Below are 20,712 nucleotides of genomic sequence, written 5' to 3' on the forward strand. Positions count from 1 at the left end.
TATTCTTCATGTTAATAAGTATTAGCAATCTGTCTTTAGTTTTGGCAGTTTCATAGATTAACAGATTAAAGTGTCAAGAATTTAGCTTTATTAAATAAAATAGTAGACATTAGGGTTGTACATACTTCTTAAACCAGATGAAATAAGGGCTTTAGACTTCACATAAGCATCTGTGCCATAAATTAAAGTAGCCCAATTTTTACAGGTATCTCTGCCTTAAGAACTCAGTCATAAAATAGGTGCACTGGGTTTTTTTTCAGGGTCAAGCAAAACCCTGAAAAATTGTCAGGATAGGTAAATGAATTGGAAATAATGCTAGGCTTGTAGTTGTCCAAGGTGTAAAACACTTTTTGCAAATCATTTTGAAACATAACCCTATTACTAAAAGAATTCTCTAAGTTGTTAAAAATGATATCGAAGTGCAAATTTTCACAAATGTGGAATTTCATATTTCAAAGTGTTAACCCAAGCTCTTTATAACTCATATATGGGTTGAGACATTTGTTTCCTTTCCATAATTATATGACAGCATAAATAAACATTTATAAATAGATATAAAAATACTAATAAGCTAGAATGTGCAATATTACATTCTAGATTCCTTTTAAGCTAGGGTCATTGTTTTCTTTTATTTAAATCTCAGGGTACCTTGGATTTTCTGGTGATTTCCTATCAAATCCTAAATTGGCTTAATTTTAGTGGATTTGAGATCAACCAAAGGGGCAAAGAAAACTTCAAGAAACTCTCAAAACACTGTACTCATTAGACCCAAAATTTAGAAAGATAGCTGGGAGAAAAATACAGGAAAAAAATGGGTGAGAATGGAATTGTACTCTTTGTAAGAAATGATTGGCTGGAATTCTGAACAGGCAAAGAATGGATAGCCTATATCATTTTCTAGCAGGTAGCACTTGCTTACCTGTACATTAACTCAATTAAAAACATTTCGTAATACACAGATACTGTTGCCCTGATAATGTGACTAATAATCCCACTAAATGAGGGAATAGATTCTCAGAGCTATGGTCCACACATATTTCATTAATTTTGAATTTCAAAAAGCTCTTACAAAGCCATAACTGTTAGATAACTTTTGAAACCTGCTGCTTATCATATGGCATCCTGCTTTCAGTCTTACTATGAAACATTAAAAATGAAATGATTCCTGAACAAAAATTAAGCCTGTTAGCATTTTATGAAAATTATATGGATGCTGTCTAAGAGAGCTGGATGTTACTGTCAAGTGACAGAAGAGAGTTATGGATTTCTAATTGCATTTCCAGAGAGAAATAATAGACCGCAATATGCACAGACACATCATGCAGAGGTGCAGAGCTGATTATTTAATTATAAAGCTCACACATAAACATACAAAATAAATTCCACCAAGAATTAAAAACTAATAAATCTAATGTCAAATCCTCTACATATTTAACCCTAACCCTGGGACTTACTCCAAAATGCGTGCAACACTATCTTTGCATGGGATTGCACTATAAAGAAGTTCCATTTCAGTCAAATCGGATTGTTCAAAATCTGCACTGAACATCCTCATAAATTACAAATTATATACATAAAAAACATGGCACTGGTTTTTGTGTACTCTGTGTTGTTTATGAAATTTACCCATTCATCCTGCTCTCATCTTCCAGATGCCTATGCCTTCCAGAAATGGGAATCAAAGCCCATCGTAGGTGGAGAACGCCAAGTTGGAACAACAGCCTAGATTGGTTTCATGTTTTGATTGAGATTTTAAACCGGTAACAATATCAAGGTAAAATTATCACCGCTGCTCTGGGCAGCTTTGTAATATTCTACACACATGCTAAAATGATGGGGAGTTTTGTATCCCTTATTTGACTCGTATATATTGATGATCCGGAGGTCGAGTTTCTAAATCCCGCCTGGAGATTCCTCCAGTAGTAGTTGGCAGCGGAAGCGCACGATTTGGCCACTGGAGCCCAGTCTCGGTCCCTTTCGATCGCCTCTTTTGCTAAATCGATTCTCCAGCTCTAGCTGAAGTGGGGATGGGGGGGAGGCTGCCCCGGTTCGCGGAGGGAGGAGCCTGGCATCAGGTAGCTTCCTCCTTTCTTAAGGGGGAACCGGCCGGTTTGCCTCCCCATTCCACGCACGTGTGAAGGCAGAGACTATCGGAGCCTCGAGGAAACCAAAAGCAGCTGAGGTGGCAAGCGGGCTGTGGGCGGGATGAGGAGTCAGCGGACGGGTTCTTTCCTTCTCCTGCTGCAGACTCTGCTGCACTTTTCTCCCGCTTTTCGTGCGCAGCTCGCCCCTCAAGGTACGGCGGACCCCCTGGAAGACTTGAGGGACGTGGCGGGAGCGGGGGCGGGGGGGAACAAGTTTAAATTTTTGCCCCTCGTTGCTGCAGCTGCACTTTGGAAGAGAGAAGGATGAGTCAGAGTAGGTCACGGACTTACCTCCCGAGTACCTGCTGAGCAGACAGTTTGATGGGCAATACATGTCAGCTACAGGATCCTAAAATAACAACAACAACCCACCTTCTAAATAATTTCCCTTCCTTTCTCTCTGTTCTGCGGAAATGTGGAAGAATTCTAACTTAGAGATCACTAGTGCCAAAGATGCTGTTTTTAAGTAGTACACCTTGGGAAAGGGGGATTCGAATGGTGTTGTTACAGAAACCTCTTTTTCGAATTCAGATTTTGATTCTCCCTTACATGACTTTTTTTTTAAAGAAAATTCTCTTTAAATAAAAATTGTAAATAATCATTTCCATGAGTTTGTGGATCTCTGTTACTTGGGCATGTTACTTTGAGATAGACATACAGATTTGTTTCTGCATCTCTTTTGTTAATAGCCAACAACATTAACAAAATTATATTGTAAAGATCTCTGGCTCATGCTAAGATCTCTCATTTGAATGGCATTAGTATAAATGTGTTTTTCTGATTCCAAGTAGCATGTTTAGGTTATTGCTAAGAAAGCAAAAATAAAAGATTTATGTTATCACACAGTTCTGTGAAAGGGCACATCCTATGTAAAAGCTAACTTAATGGGACTTAATCATGTGAAAATATGCTGTGTAAAGCAGTGTTAGAAAAATAATTATTTACTAAAGAAAACTCTTGTTAATCACAATGTGATGTTCTTTTGGGTAAACGTAAAGAATATTGTTTATCCCAAATTGATTTGTTTATTCAAAATCATACCTTGCCATTTGTTATTAAAAACAAAACAAAACAAAAAGAAAGTAATAAGACCTCACTTAACTAGAACTACAAAGCAATGAAACTCAAATAGAATAAAGAGGTAAAAAGTAAAATAAAAAGAGGGGCAAAACCCAGTAAGGATCACGAAATCAATTTCATACTTTCTAAAAGGCCACTTAAGAAATAGGTATTTCCAGTGCCAAAAATTATATAGAATCTTGAGTCTGCTGGAAGACTTCTCACTGCTTCTTCTCCCAGACATCACCTAAAAAGAGGAAACATATTGAAAAAAAAAGAATGAATGGCAAAAATGGATAGAGATTTATTTAGGCTCTAAAGTATTATAACATACTTGAAATCTAATATGCTTCCTGTTAGTGGGCAAGACTGTGGTCAAATAATTTATGAGTCTACTTTGCTGCTGCTGAGGTTGAAGAGCAATTCCAAGTCCTCATTTCTTCTGCTAGCTCTTCATTTTTAACCCGGCATTTTTTCAAACAAAAGGTGCTTTTTGGATGACTATTCTGTAAAAGTAGAAATATAGTCACAAAATGGAGGAAGACTTATAAAGTCAACTGAAAAAGCTCAACTTAGGGTGAAATCTGATGATTCCTATTGAGGGACAATGACCAGAGTCATCTTACTCATGAGGATTTTGGAAAGATATATTAAATAGATAAAATGTTCTTATATTGCTTATAACAGCCAGTGGAATTTATTTTTAAAGGAAAAACAATTTGAAATAAATTTAGGCATGATCCCTTGAGATTTCCTATGTGCATTAAAAACAAAAGTACAAATCTTTTTTCCAATGTTGTAACCCAATTATGTTTAGTGGAAGAGGAGAAAATAATATAATATTAAATATATAACTAGAAGGTAGTCATCTTTAACTATTTGCATTTAAATGTAATCTAATCAAATTTAATTTTTTCTAGGTTTCCAAAAAGGTTTGTTTTTGGAGAGGAGTTGCCAGTTTAAATAGCTATTTAAATGTTAAATGTGGCATTGTGAATCATGGGTGCCCAGGTGCAACTATGTGTGAAACAAGTTGAGATGACACTACGATTGCATGTAAGCCCTTTTTTCATGAGTCACATGGAGGTTCATTTTGGAAATTGTAATCACCAATTATTTAAATTCCTTTTATTCTCTTTATAGTATTGGATCTCCTCTCAATACCCAACCAGAAACTAGTAAAGACCTACTTACAGCAGACATTGGCTGAGCCAACTGTCAATGAAATATATGTGCTCTCAACATTCAGACTACAACCAAAAAGTACTGCCCTTATATTTGGGTTATACTCCTCCAATGAAAATAAAAAATATTTTGAATTCATAGTAATGGGACGAGTAAATAAAGGTAAGTTGTATGCAATGAAAACGTTTTATGTACTTTATATCTGCTAATTGATTTGAGATCCATTCTACAAATGTAGGATATAGCTTAGCAAGTTTTCTGGCAAGAAGATTCATAGAGTTCTGGGTAGCTTTTGTTAAATCAATTAATGCAATTAGACTCAGTTGTTCTGTGGAGGGGGCTGCATGTAGGGTTTTCTAATCTTTTCAATCTTCTCCTTACTTTGACTCTGGGAGCCTGCTCATTTAAACAGAGATTGAAATAGTAATTAGGCCAACATCAATTCTGATAATTTTTTTTCATTATTCATATGTCAGCATCTCAAACCTGGGAAAAAAGGGAGGAAAAATAAAATGTTTCATTCCCAAAGTAGACTGAGAAAAAGAAAATAATTTTGTTATCTGATGTCTGGTGCATTTTGTTACCTCCTTAGAGTTTTTCTTAATTTTTTCAAATGTGATGACATTCTTCTTGAATAGTGATATCAATAGGTAGATACAATCAATAGATACAATACTGCTAAATAAATTTTAACAGGACTAAAATTAGGAAGCAAGGTGTCTGAACACAATTCTTTTTGATTTTGTTGAATTGCTGCTTTTTACTTTCAAGGAAATGTGAGTATTAGTTTATGGCAAAATTTTGTTTCTGTATGTACACAATTTTTATCACTGTTCATTCCTTCTCTTTGCCAGCAAGGTATCCCAAACAATGAAGTAGCTAATGAATTTCCCACCCCCCAATTTATTTATTAAATTTATATGCTGCCTATCTCACTATCCAGAGTGACACTGAACAACTTACAACGCAATAAAAATGGAAACATAAAAACAATTATAAATATAGAAACAGTTAAAATTAAATAAAGAAAAAGATTTTTCCCTTGAAAAATCCTGCTTCAAATTACTAAATAATTTGATAGATAGTGCACATACTGAATTCTGCATATGAAAGAAAAGAAAATGTTATAGTTGATCCCTGAATTTAGTGTAGATGCTTTCTAGAATCAGACAATAGAGCAAGAGGGTGCTTGGTTAAAATGAATTTTAGAGCTATGGCCCAGATCTGACACATTAGGACACCTCTACTTGATACTCCAGTTTGATCTACTGGATCAAACAAGGCCTATCTCCGCCTACCAGTTTTTTGTCAATTTCGAATCTCCCAGGTTGCTTACAAGCAGGAAATGGAGATGTACTCCTTTTATCCCACTGTTTCCTAAAACTGGCATTTGAAGGCACACTACCACCAGATGTAACACCAAGTCAAGATTAATAACCTTAGATAGACTTAATCTCCTTCCCTTTTAAAACCACCCAAGCCACCACATTCTATGATAACTAATTCCAAAGGTTAATTGTGTGCTTTGTGAATAAGTAATTTCTTGTATGAATCTATATTGCAATATGGAAATTCTTGAATGGACAACATGAACAAGTAAAAATTGTTATCTAGAGGAAAAGTGAATGAGGAGTGTGCATCAACTTTCTAATTAATATTGTAACCAAGCTGACTACTTTATTTAATTGCACTTAAATCCACCCCACAAAATTTAATAAATTTGTTAATTTTTAAAGAATGATTGTTGAGATGTGTTTTCAATGCTGTTTTATTGTACAAATATTCAGAAGCCTCATTTGAGAAAACATGACTTGATCAGATTTATGTGTATGTAAATTATAATCTTCACTGAGGATAGATGCAATTAATTTAGTATGCTAATCCTACCCTATTCTTTTGAAGACAAACTAATAAAAATGCAAGTATGAAGCACCATTTTTCAAAAGGTCCTTTCTCTCAACAGAAGATAACGCCTTCACTAGGATGATGCTTGCTTTGATGAGTTGGCCATATATCATATAAGACTAAAGAATAGGGTTTTTTTTTTTTTTGCTTGAGGTTTGTAACCAGCCCCTGCAATTTTAGCATATTAGAAAATAGTAAATTTAAAGGAGAAAAAAAAACATATTGGGGTTAAGAACTTTGTGTGTTCAATGGGTATATGCAGGTGTTTTGGTATGAAACAAAATTATAGGCATGTCTGTGATAGAATAAAGAATTGGTGTATGAATTGTACATATTGCTAGTGTGCTGTTTCTTCAAAATAAGAATAATTGACTCAAAAACTGGAATTTTAGAATGGTATGGAAGGTATAGTTTAAATGTTTTGAATTAGTCCTCCTGTTCTGACTTTTGCTTTAAAAAAATGTGATAAGAAAATGTTTAATCTATTTTAGTCAAAGTAAGCAAACAGAATATACAAAATATACTTCATGACAGTCATTTAGGTCTATTTTATTCAATTGTGATAATGAAAAAACAACTACCTCAGAAAAAATGAGAAGGTGTGCCACTCAGTGACCTACCCATTGTTTGAAAGATATGAGAACACACCTATAACATGATATTGATGTCTGTTGGGAGGGACAAAGAGTCTAGCAATGGATGAAAGCAGGGCTTCCCAACCCCCTGGGCCTGTTTAGAACAGGGCTACACAGGTGAAGGTGACCAGTGAACAAATGAAATCAAAACTACACCCAGTCTGTGAAAAATTGTCTGTCACAAAACTGGTCTTTGATGCCAAAAAGGTTGGGGACCATTGGACTAAAGGCATTAAAGCAGGGATGTCCAACCTTGGCAATTTTAAGACTTGTGGACTTCAACTCCCAGAGTTCCTCAGCCAGCAAAACTGGCTGAGGAACTCTGGGAGTTGAAGTCCACAAGTCTTAAAGTTGCCAAGGTTGGACACCCCTGCATTAAAGTAAAAAGGCCAGATTATACGTCATTTGGTTATATCATTTATAGCCTTTATAACTGTCTTTTTACAATTGCATGTAGACTTGTTTTATTTAAGCATCAGGCTACTTTTGGAACTTAAATATCCTTTTCCACCTTAGTTGCTTAGATTTAGTTATAGAACAACATTTTTAAATTTGGAACTTGTTAAAAATGCTGACAGCAGCAAGAATGTTTTAGGCACAAAAATGGAAAGATACTTTGATTCCCACAATGGATGATTGGCTGGAGAAACTGATGGAGTTAGCAGAGATGGCTAAATTGATTGCCTTCACCAAAGAAACGAATACAACTAACTTTGTTCCCAATTGGAAACAGCTTCTGTACTTTGTTCTTAAGGTGGAAAAAACTGAAAACTTTGGGTTTTGCAGATTAAATAAGGTTGCTGTTATAGAAATGACTAATATATATTACGGTACTATGTAAAAGTAAATTGTTGAGGCTGTATATTAATATCTTATTCTACTGTCAATGCTTGTCTTTCTTTTTCCCTTTTCCATCCTTTTCCTCTTCCCTTTTTCCTCCTCTACTTTGCTACTCTCTTTATTTTTCTCTGTAGTTTGTATTTTGATAAATTAATAATACATTAGAATAACATTTTAGTTCTGGTGGATTTTTCAGTGGTATCCTTTCAGTTTTCCTCATAAGAGTGTGATTGGAGGAACATGTTTCTAACTCCCCTGTCTTTTTCTATTGTGTCTAAGGCTTTCCAGTTTTCTGTACTTCAGTTTTTTCTCCCAGCGATTGCTTTGGCAGTAAATTTGCTTTCTAAGCTTATTTTCCTCCAGCCTTGAAACTGACTCCCGCTTCCCTCTCTATATCCTGAAAGCATTTCTTGGAGTCCTTTGATCTACAGCTTTCCTGGCTCACTTCCTTGTCTCTTTCTCCATGAATTTCCCATTCTATTATCTCATTTGACATTTTCCCTCTTTCTGGTTCTTTTTCTAGCTTGTACTACACTCAATTCATTTTTCTATTTGTATCTTCTGGCCCACTTCACTCTATTTCCTCACTGTTTCTTTCTCTTTTGGTTGCTCTTGTTTAATCTCTTTTCCTCCTCTTTCATTCCCTTTCCTGTTTCACATCTTCTAATTTGTTTGTGCCTGTCATCATCCTCAGTATATTTCCCACATCATTTATATGTCTTCATGTTTTCCAGTTTTCTGCCTTTGATCAGACACAGAAATGATGTGGTCTGGTTTCAGAGAGTGATGAAAATACAACCCCTGCTTCTAAAATCTGTGAAAACATTTATAGAATCTCTTGGGAAATTATGGTCTCTTATAACCACAGAACAAAGAAGAACCAAAAGCCTGGGAATATTACTGTTTTATTGTAAATCCTCAGACCTTGGGATTTAACAAAGATTCAGTGAAGACACCTTTTGATCTACCTTTGCTTTTGATATACCTTAATATTGCAGAAAAGCTTCTTTGATGTCCTTCTTTGATCAGAATGGAAGTCCTTCTCAAAGTAGAGTCAATGAGCTCTAACACAAAGTCTTGGCCATTTTTCCACAGAGAGAGATATCTTTTACCAATAAAGGAGAGTATTTGTAGCTCAGGGTTGAAATGAGGGGTCTTTGTTGCTCTCTGAGCTTGGTTGTTGTTGTTGTTTTTTGTTTCATTATCCAAACTAGGTAGCATCACTCCTCAACTGAATTATGGGAAGTGTTTATTCATTATATTTAGAGTGTGCTGTAACCATGACTGTGATCAAAGCTCTGGGCATTACACATGTAAAAGAAACAGGGCTTTGATCATGCAGCTGTAGCCATTATCTTGACTTTATTTTTTGACATCCCTTCCTGTTCAATACCCTATGAACCATATAAATCTTTCTATATTGGATTATTGTTATTAACTCTACACAAGACTATCTTAGAAAAGTCTTTTTGAATCTTCAAAAGTGGTAGTGAAGATGTTTAGCAGGTTTTTGCTTATTAAATGATTTTATAGCTGCTTTGAAATAGATGCACTTGTAACCAATATTTTTTTAAATTATTCTGTCATCTTGAGTGCACGGTAACTCATATTGCCTATTATCATACCAGTCATACAATAATAGCATAGTAAACATTCAGGTATCTGATCATGAGAGATGCCTGTTTGATCAAAAAAATGAACAAACTTCTCAGCAGTCAAGGTCAAAGAACTAATGAGGAGAGCATGCTTGAAACTAAATTAGCATTTGCTTTTAATTTAATTTAAATTTTTTAAATTTATTTTTTTATTAGAATAAAAAATAGATAAATTATTACAAAAACCCATAACAAAAATATTTAAAAAGAAAACAGTAATAAATAAAAACAATTAGCAATATAATCTGACAACTAGATCTTTCAGACTATTAATTTAGGGAAAAGATCTAGTTAATCATAAAAGGAAGAAGAAATAACAGCAGAACATATTTTTATAAATGTATAGTTGCTTTTTTCATATTGGCAAGCAATTTTTATTCTTTTGGAAATTAATTTTCTTAGATTAATAATTTTTAGGTGATGTCTTTACAATGTTCCAAGTGTATCTATAATATTGATATTTTTATGGAATTATAGTTTACAAAGATAGCTTCAAAATATTGAAAGAATATTATTTTTGTATAAATTATCTTGGAATTGTGCTGCTTTAAGCAAATAATTATAGGTTCTTAACAGTTTAAAACATATTCTAGAAACTTCATATTTTGAGATGGTTATCTCTTAATGCTACTAATCAAAATCTTATAGCTCATCAATCTTTTCTAGCTTGATACATTTTATCTGCAAATAAAAAAGAAGAGAGAGTACACAAAAAGCTATAGCTGCCAGGGTTGCCTCAAATTGATAGGAAGCATATACATTTAATTAATAAATAAAATAATAAATAAATACAGGTGGCAGATGTCAATCATTATCTTTCATAATGTTTATGAGACAAAGTAATTATGCAATAATAATATTATTAATGCTTTGTCTAGAATTTCTTTTGGAATTTGTCAGCCCTTGTATTTTGTTAAAAGTTATTGAAAGTAAAATATAATATCTGACATGTTCTAAACATATGTCATAATATATATTGTGCATAATATTATAATATAATAATTTAATATAGCATAAGCACACAATCGTGCCTACCGTCCCTGTCCTATTGTCCCCAATTATTACTTCCTATTTCTTATATTTAAACTTATGTTTTTTATTTATTTCTATTATATTGTAAGCTTTTGACAAAATAAATAAATAATAAATAAATAAACAAGCAGTCTATACCTGGATAAAGCAGTCTACATGAATATGGTTACCGTACAACAGAGGTATTCAGCAGGTTCTGACCTGTTCTGGAGAACTGGTAGCGGAAATTTTGAGTAGTTTGGAGAACCAGCAAATACCACCTCTGACTGGCCCCACCCCCATCTATTCTCTGCCTCCTGAGTCCCAGATGATTGGCTGGGTCTTCTTTGGTTGCCCTGCACAGGAGAACAGAGCTGGAAATCAGGTTAGTGGGTGGGGAGGAATAGGGATTTTGCAGTAACCTTCCCCCGGGAGTGGGGAGGGAATGGAGATTTTGCAGTATCCTTCTCCTGCCACGGCTAACAAGCCACGCCCACAGAACCGGTAGTAAAAAAATTTGAATCCCACCACTGCTGTACAACTATAGTTGCAGGACAAGGTTTTTGATTCTTTTATTTTGGCTAGTCTAGAAAATTTCCTTTCTTGTTTGTATGTTCTGTATGTTTTAAATGATTGTAAATGAAGCAGAACTTGCTTATAATCTGATCTGCTTCACTTTGACACAACATTCTTTAAAAAGTTGATTTCTCTCTTTTTTTAAAAAAAAACTTTTTTCTTAAACGAATGCTTCAAGAGGCAAAAAAAGGTGATTGATTTATTTCATTGCTCATTTGACTAATTTGACCAACAAAATTTACTTACTGATTTACTTACTGATTACTGTTACACCTGTATTGCGGTTAAGGACACTGCACTTGTCAGCTGGAAAACTGACAGTTCGGGTTTGAGACATGAGCACTGCTTGACGGGGTGAGCTCCCATTACTTGCTGTAGCTCCTGCCCACCTAGCATTTTGAAAGATTGCAAATACAAGTAGATAAATAGGTACCACTTCAGTGGGAAGATAACAGCATTCCGTGCACCTCGGCATATAGTCATGCTGGCCACATGACTACAGAAGTGTCTTTATATACACTGACTCCCATGGCTAAAAAAAAAAGATGAGCATTGCCCCCTTGAGGTGGACATGACTGGATAGGAGAACCCTTTATTTTTTCTTTACCTATACCTGCATTATGAATTAATGGAGTGGAATGTGGATAATGCCCTCATATTAATACAGAATTCACCAGTATAACCCTAAGATTGGGATAGATGCATTATCTACTGTAGTCATTGGGGGTAACATCATGGACTGCATCTTTATTGTCACAGTGAAATCCTTGTTTTTTTTAGAGGTGTTACATTCAAAATATAACATATTTTGAACACTATTAAAATACATTGATTTAAGTGGGGTAAACATTTAATTGGTTGAGAAATGTAGCTAGTCTTAAAATTTTTACTTCATTTTCTTCTGATCATAAAAACTGACTGGGTTAAAACAATAAAAATGTATTTCCTGGAAATGAGCCAAATAATCACAGAAGCATCTGGGAATTGAAAGGCTACCCCTTTTGGGTAGGCAGCAACGTTTTCAGATGCTTCCCCATCTGTTCAAATTCACCACACCATCTGTAGCTTCTCTCTGAGACAAAATGGCTTACCTTTGAAAATTGTTATAAATGATGTGACTTCAGTAAAACACAATGCTTTGAAACCCCATTCAACTGTTCGATGAGATCTCTGGTAACTTAGATTTGTACAAACGGCACTGTTTTTCAGAAACAGAACAGGGACTTTTGGGTTTCCCACAATGAAAACAACTTCATTGTCTATTGGCACCAGTAATTCAAACTTGTTTTTCGTAGCACAAGGGGACAGAAACACAGATGTTTTAAATATAATTATGCCTTTGGTTGTAGACAGCATTTCCCTCCAGCTCTCTCCAAAAACAAGATTCCTCCCCCTCAGATGGGCCTTGATCTTCCATCCAATATTGCTGCCTTCGGGCTTTCCAGTCTCTTGGTCCTTTGCCACCTTTGGGCTCTTCTACCTTTTTCTGCTTTTCCTTGCTAATTGACTTTCTGTGTAGTTCCACTCCAGACCTTACATATGCAGAAGACCTGCCAGATTCAAAGGCCAGCATTTGTTCATCTATCTAAAGTTGCAATGCAGTGAGAGAGAAGATGGTTTGTTCTGTTCATTTCAACCCACTCAGCCTTGTAGCCCCATCATACCCCCAAAGGACATAGAGAATCTGAAGTCACCAGTTTTACTCAAAACTTCATCTCTGCTTTAGATAGTCCGTCCTCCCTCTTTCTTTCTTTCTTTCTTTCTTTCTTTCTTTCTTTCTTTCTTTCTTTCTTTCTTTCTTTCTTTCTTTCTTTCTTTCTTTCTTTCTTTCTTTCTTTCTTTCTTTTGCTTCCCATCTTATCATCAAGTGGCTTTTTATTTTGTTTTGTTCATTTAAAAAATAAAAATAAGAGAAGTTCAATATTTAATTGACTTCAGATTCAAGCCCAATAATCTGGTTACAAGGTTACACTACTGTTTCTTTAGCAATATCTAAGAAAGTTTTGTGTTCTAAATAAACGGGTTAAAAAATGGTTTATTTAATGCTGCTGAAACTCATTCCAGTTTAGTAAATAAAATGTAAAAGTCATAGTTTACTACAGTGTGTGAACTAGACCTAGGTCAGCTTTTCCTAACTAAGATCCTCTAGATATGTTGGATTATCTCATAGGAGGGCATTAGATTGGAAGAAAGCTGCATTGAATGTGACATTTAGGTTATCTATCATCTGTTCATTCATCCATATGGATAATGTACAAAATGTACAAAGGAATATACAACTAGGTATTTATTTATTTTCATATTTATTTGGCTAACCATCTCACATGACAACAGACCATAAAAATAATTTTAAAAACATAAAAAGTATAAAAGATATTACTATCAAAATGAGTGTCAGACATTCTTAACAATAATGTCTCATCAGTTCACTGTTCTCCTGTGATCACCCCACCCCACCCCGGCCTATTGACACAATTAGGTTTTTAGAAACCTAGGAAAGTCAGCAAAAATGGAGTCGATCTCAGTTGTGCAGGGGGATAATGTTCTATAGGGAGAGTGCCACATCAAAAAAGACTTATCTCCTGGGTCCTATCAAATGTAACTCCTTAGTAGACAGAACCCACAACATGACTCTTTTGCTATACCTGAAGTGGCAGTCCTTCAAATAACCCAGTGTGGGAGATAGGCTGGCTGAGCCAGGAGGAGTCAAACAAGGACTTAGTCTAGAATCTCTACATGGGGACAAGAGGACACCCCCTTTGCCCATGTATGGATTCTAGACTAAGTCCCCATTTAACTCCTTCCCTGGCTCAACCAGCCTCTGTCCTACACCCAGCCCCATGCTATGAAGGGATTCAAAGATCAAAATCAGCACCTTGAATTGGATGTGGAAGCAAACTGGTAACCTGTGCAACTCATGTACCCCATTCTAGAGGCCTGTACCAGCTGAAGCTTCTGGGTATCCTTAAGGACAGCCCCATGTACAGCACATTACCATAGTTCTCCTGGGAATTGACCACAAATAACATGATATAAATGTAGATATACCATTGATACGGTTGTAAAGTCAGGTAGAGGACTGTATTGCTACAACAGAGGATTTTCACCTAAGAACAGCTGTGTAGGCAAAGAGTTGCTATAATTTTATTTTCACTTTCTCAAACAAACTGATATTTCTACCATATGTTGTGAATTTTATTGTATTCATTCACATTTTCCAATAATGTTATTCTCTGTTAGTTTCTCTGAGATATTTGAGGAACGATGGGAAATTAAATGCTGTGATCTTCCCCAACGTGCCTTTGGCTGATGGAAAGCGCCATACAGTCCTCCTTCGGTTAAGTGGGGTGCAGCATGGCAACAGTAAAGCTGAATTGTATGTGAACTGTGTGCAGGTGGATTCTGTTCAAATTTTGCCTAAAATCTTTTCGGAGCTGCTGCAAAGCTCAGAATCCATAGAATTGCGAACACTCCAGAAGAAACCACAGGTAAGTACTGAAAAAGAAAAAAAAATGTCTGTGATGGAAGGGTTTATGGCCCATGAACTAATGTACTTGTTCTGACCCATATTTGCATGCCTGGAATCTCCCAAGATTCATCACTGAAATCTGGTAGCAAGATGGCATTTTTCAATAGTATGATTTTCAGAGTTTTTATTTTAATAAAACAAAGATGCGTGATGCCTTCTCTATCTTAGCATGCTTAGTTTCCTTTAAAAGAAGCATTACCAGCTCCCCCAACATTAAATAGGGAACTGAATTTCAGCCCCATCCTCCAGTGAAATCACTGCATTGCTGCCTTGTCCTTTGCAGCCCTTTCATCCCAAATAAAGGAGAACAGTTCAGTTTCTAAGCCCAAACCTTGGCCTATCCTTTGTGCAGTAGAGATAGTCCTTGACTTAAAACCATTCATTTAGTGACTGTGCAAAGTTACAGTAGTACTGAAAAAAGTGATTTACAACCGCTTTTTATACTTATGACTGTTGAAGCATCTCCATGGTCACAAGATCAACATTTGAGCACTTGTCATGTATTTATGATGGTTACAGTTTGCTGGGATTATGTGATCACCTTTTGCAGCCTTCTGCAAGCTGGATTCACTTAACAATTGTATTACTCATTTAATAGCTCCAATGATTCACTTAACAACTGTGTAAAGAAAGGTTGTAACATGTGACAAACTCAGTTGTCTTGTTTAGCAACAGAAATTTTGGGGTCAATTGGGTCATAAGTCAAGGACTACCTGTATTTCGCCTTGCTTCTGTCCCAAGTGTTGACAGCATCTGTTCTGACCATGTGCTCACCACAGATGGGATGAGATGAGATGAGATGAGATGGGAAGAGTATGCAGGCAAGAACTCCGTTGGCAACTCCCTTGGCACAATACTTGAGTGAGGACTTTGCAAGGTCCACTTCCTCTCATAACCGGAAGAGCTCTGCTGTGTGGCTTGCTTCTTTCCTGCTCCTTTTTCACAGGAGAAGAACGAATGCACACAGCGTGCAGAATATGATATGTATGCACACAGCATGCATAATAGAACACATGAAAGGCAAGAACAACAGCTATATTATTCTCCCATACTCTCTGGAGATTAGGTGAAAAAAAATTACCTATTCATGAAACTGCTAAACTACTTACAGGCTGGAAGTTTCCTTCTAGCATGGAATTATTTTATTAGTGAAATTGTATCCATGTAGATCTAATTGGTGCCTTTAGGGAGAAGCAGTGGTTTCTAAAGGAAAGGTTTGTCTGCTTTATATATATTCAGTGCCTGTGTTCACTGCATGTCAGTAGTCAGAAAATCAAGGTATAAAATAAAACAATAAAATCAAGGCAATAGAACCATTCTTCCTTTGCCCCCTATCTTTTATTGTTCAGGAGACTTTAGATGACTTGAAGCTGATTGTGAAGGGGTCCTTGTCCCAAGTGGAAACTCTACAAGACTGTTTTCTCCCACAGACAGAGCCACCAGTTCAGTATTCAGGTAAGGTTGATATCTTGGTCATAGGTAAACTAAACAACTCTACATGAAACTGTTATTTAAAGCCTTCATACAGCTGTATTTTTATCTGGGACTCCAAGCCATCTGCTCACCATATGCTGAATGCACTTCCAGAGCAGCAGGATCACTCAAGGAGTTTTTTAACATTAGATGTTCATGTTCTTAGAAATTTATTTGCATGGTGGATATGTTTCTTAATATTTCTTGACTTAGCAAGTCTTGACAACCAAAAATAATTTTAACAATTTCATTAGAATGAAACCTAAAAGAATGTGGACATGTAAGATTAGTATATTTTGTGTATCAATTGGAATTAATGATAAATAGGTATAGTACAATTATATTTTAGTGTATGCATTTATATCCTAACCAGCAATGATCCTGTGAGGTGGGTTGACCTGAAAGTCAATGACTGGCCCAAAGTCACCAAGCCAAATTGGGATTAAAACTTACAGTTCCCCCAGTTTCTAAACTGGTGCCTTAATTACTAGACCAAACAGGTTCTCAATACAGAGTCTATACAGTACCTAAATTAAAACAGGTTTGTTTTTTTACATGACTGATACCTTCTGCATATACTTACTTAGATACAAATGCCATAATTCTTTATAAAGAAAAGTTTCTGGGATAAATTAAAGAATAGAAATAACTATGTAAAGCATGATTTATAGCTGTATTATGTAAGATGTAAAAAACAGATCTTTCATAAATTCTGTTTTTGAAAAAATATCAGTTTATATGCTTAACTGCAAATTTGAAAATAATCACTAAAAATTAGATAGCAAACAATACATCTCCCACGATGACTTGTTTGCTTACTATTCTTGTTCTCTAGATCTTGGAAACGCCACAGCTTTCTGCTCCCTTTTCTTACATTCCTTTTATTCCAGGGACAGGCAACATTAGGATGGTCCTTAACATGTGTTTAATAGTTGAGTACTGCCAAGTGGGTGGGACCATAATGAAACATATGGGTGGGGCTTGATTGGGGAAATTTAGGGGGCTGCCTTTTTTAATCTGAGGGTTGCCTATTTCCAATTGTTTCTGCCGACCTGGTACATTTGGACGGAGTGGATGTGCTCTGGGTCCCCTCTATTAAATGGTGTCATCTTGTGGGACCAAGGAAATACACCTTCTTCTTTTCTTTCCAACAGTTCTGGGAAGCCCATAATACCTGGCTTTGCTCCCAGATCTAGAATTAATGTATTTGTGGGACTCTTGTGCTTGTATTGTTGTGGTTGTTTTTAATTCAGGATGTCATGTTTTCTTTAATGTTTTTTAAAAACGTTTTAAACTCTTTTAACTATGTAGTTGAATTTTATAAGCCACCAAGTTTCCTAGACTGGGTGGCCATTGTAATTAATTAATTAATTAATTAATGGAAACTGCTTCCAGTATTCAGCTATCATGGCCTGAGGCAGTTGGGGTCTTTTGGCCCCCAAGCCACAGTGTGATCTTTACTTTATTTTTAAACCATGCTTAGGTTGGAATGTCTTTCCAATAAAGGATAGTTCCCTGTAAATTGGGATGCCTAGGTATCTTATGGTTAAATGAGAATTTCACTCAAGTTCAACCATATAAAAGAATGTATGAAAGGATTGTATCACTTCTTGTATTGCTAAGATTTCTGATCCTACTGTATATTCTATTAGTTGCTTGATTGTCATACATGTCTCTACAGGTGACTTTAACAGGCAATTATTAAGTCACATGTTGCAAATGAACCAGATACTAGTTGAAGTGAAAGATCTCCTCAGACAGCAGGTATTTCTGAGCTTTCTGTTACAACTTTTTTGTTTTGCTCTAAGAAATATATATGATAATATTATTTTAGGAAAGGAACTGATTGTGTTCAAATGCCCAAAAGATAGTTTAATCTTCTCCAACTTAGTTCTTAGTTCTTCTTTCATTTGCTGGATTTCTGATCCCAAAATTGAAAATGATGTCTCAGAACAGGAAGATGTGTCTAATTTAATTACATTATTTATCAGCAAAGAGCCCATTCATGCAAACCCTAAAAAGACCTGCCAAAATTATGAACACTAGGACTATTTAGGCTGAGAGCAAGAAGATGATGCAAGAAATGTGTGTCCATTGAACTGTCTGGTCACCTGAGTAAAACTCTAGATTCCCACTAGATTTAGATGCTGGAGCAAAATTTTAATTCAACAACCAAGCTTAACATGCAATAAAGGTGACATTCATGCAAATGATAAGGTGTACATTTTAAATTAATACTTTGGCTTGAGAGATGTAGTTTTAAAGCTTAGACTTAAGTATTAGCTACTCTATATACTTCTAGTAAATTCATCAGAGAGCTAAAATATGAAAAGGTGGCTGTTTACTTGGAACAGACTTGTCATAAGTTCAGCATGAATAAATATGCTAGTACCAATCTCATACTGAGGAATTGCAAACGTAAGCTATGTTATAGCATTAATTGTATAATGTGCCTTTTATGGATAAAAAGTGATGAAGTCAGAATAATTTGAGGTAGATGGCTCTCTTTAACACATTTTTTTTTGTCCAACTAAGGTTAAGGAGACAGCCTTTCTGAGGAATACTATAGCTGAATGCCAAGCATGTGGTAGGTCCTTTTGATCTCCTGGGTTTAAGGAGGATTTTTATAAACTTTACAATTAAATCACAACAAACCTGTTGTTATGTGTAGCTGCTAACTATGTAGCTAGGTGGCATGAGATGACTGATTTTTATGGGGCTTCCTTAAATAATGGTGGAATTATGCACATAAGCCTTAAGTGATTACTACTGCAATTAATTTAATAGCCTCACCCTAAGCATGCTAATTCAGTAATTGTGTTATGCACGCTGCTGTTCACATAATAATTGCAGAAATGAACTACTCAGATTCAGTAGGAGAAATGACCTGCTACCTTACTGAGGGATATTCTCATTGGCTCGCTCAAGATTTACTTGATTTAAAATGCTATACTTTATCATCATAGGATTGGGAATTGGAAGTTACCCCACTCCTTCCCCACATCCCCCCAAACCCAAGTGTGAAGCTGATACTTGTTTCCCGGGGGTACATTGCACAGATACAACAGATGGGTACCAATGTGGTCCTTGTCCTGAAGGCTTCACTGGAGATGGAATTATTTGCACAGATATCGATGAGGTGAGTTATTCTATGAATGCTTTTCAAAGCTAGCCTGAGGTACAGTATTTTGCTATCTGAGACATAGGTGGAGTTAGCAGAAGCTGAAGCTAACTTAGAAGGGAATCAGGTTTTCTAACACACCCAAAGGCAGCAAGTGAGTTTAAAAGTTGCAGGCATCCAGGCATAAATAGCTTAATAAATAGCATAAATAGCATAAATAGTTCTCTGAGGGAGAAAAACAGAGAATCACTCCACCTGCCTCTTTGCTTTTGTTCCCTGTGGTACAGACAGTCCTCAATTTACCACCATAATTGAAGCCACAATTTGGTGGTAAGTCATGATGATGGTTAAGTGAGTCACCATGTGACTGCACCTGAACTTTATGTCTTTTATGTGGTGATTATTAAGTGATTGTAAAGTGAATGTTTTGATTATTAAACAAACACAGTGGTTGTTAAATGAACTCATTGTTTGCTATGGGATTTTTTTTTTTACTTCTGGTAGCTAGAAGTAAATGCCAGTTTCTGGCAAAAACATAATAAATCATAGTAATATGAGCACAGAGGTAAGGGGAGCCTGGCTGTCTGAACTTCAAATCCAGGTTGTAATGGGTCCGTTGTAGCTGAAAATTTGAGGATTACCTGTAGGTGTGTTGCTCTCCCTAATGGTATGATTGGTCCTGAATAGACAAAAACATGCAGTACTGAGGATCAATACAACCCAAGCTGTCTTATTCTCTGGCTGAGGATAATTTCTCAATATCTAGAGCACCCATATTTGAAAAAGAAAAATTTGGGCTCCTTTTTAATTCTAATGTTATAATTAGGGATTCAGAATGTGAGTCAAGTAGTGCATCTAATAAATATCTGCATGTTTAACTTGGTTGGCTGGATACCTTATAATTAGTATGTAGTAAAAATTGGACCTTTGTCTTTCAGTGCCAATATAAACCATGCTTCCCAGGAGTGCAATGTGTGAACATGGCTCCAGGTTTCAGGTGTGAAGCCTGCCCACCAGGATATATTGGGCAGATCATCCAAGGAATGGGAATAAACTTTGCCAAAAATAACAAACAGGTTTGTCATCTCATTATTGTTCTTTGCAAGCAAATGCAGTCTAGTTCCTGTAAATATTTTGCTTCATATAACTGGACTAATTTTTCTTCAAGATCCAATTGGTAATCTCTATACAAATACCTGCATCGTTTCTCTATATACAGCAAAATGTGGTTTATATTATTAATAGGCTGCAGTATTTATTTCAATTGATGGCCTGCTCATTTTAAGGCTTCCAAGGGCTTTGTAACATTTAAATTTTATTTTGTCATTGTTTTGTGCCTGGTCCAATACACATATCCTTAGGTTCTTCCTAGTTGGCTTTGTTGAAATGTGATTCTATTATGACACATTACGCCCTTGCCCCTTCTTGAGCCATGCTTCACAGGGTCTCCCCACTTCCTCTGAGGCACCCCTCATTCTTTAAATGGGATTCCATTTAACAGCTTGTAAGATTGCTTAATGCTACAACTGGAAATGCTGGGATTGTTGCAAAGCAGTCACATGGGCATCTTGCTTAGTGA

The 20,712-nt window shown here is 35.8% G+C and overlaps 1 protein-coding gene across 1 annotated transcript in view; it reads left to right on the forward strand.

Annotated features, from left to right (window-relative positions):
- Positions 1 to 1,921: 1,921 nt before the first annotated feature.
- THBS4 (thrombospondin 4) overlaps positions 1,922 to 20,712 on the forward strand; it is a 40,435-nt gene continuing 21,644 nt past the window's right edge. The window contains exons 1-8 of the mRNA XM_087927193.1: positions 1,922 to 2,296; positions 4,347 to 4,550; positions 14,251 to 14,498; positions 15,889 to 15,994; positions 17,694 to 17,776; positions 18,548 to 18,599; positions 18,979 to 19,151; positions 20,072 to 20,209. Of these exons, the coding sequence (XP_087783319.1) occupies positions 2,206 to 2,296; positions 4,347 to 4,550; positions 14,251 to 14,498; positions 15,889 to 15,994; positions 17,694 to 17,776; positions 18,548 to 18,599; positions 18,979 to 19,151; positions 20,072 to 20,209 (1,095 nt within the window). The 5' untranslated portion in view covers positions 1,922 to 2,205. The remainder of the gene's footprint in view (positions 2,297 to 4,346; positions 4,551 to 14,250; positions 14,499 to 15,888; positions 15,995 to 17,693; positions 17,777 to 18,547; positions 18,600 to 18,978; positions 19,152 to 20,071; positions 20,210 to 20,712) is intronic.

The sequence above is a fragment of the Pseudonaja textilis genome, chromosome 2, assembly GCF_049901715.1.
Source record: "Pseudonaja textilis isolate UNSWEBS1 chromosome 2, rPseTex1.2, whole genome shotgun sequence".
NCBI classification, from domain to species: Eukaryota; Metazoa; Chordata; class Lepidosauria; order Squamata; family Elapidae; genus Pseudonaja; species Pseudonaja textilis.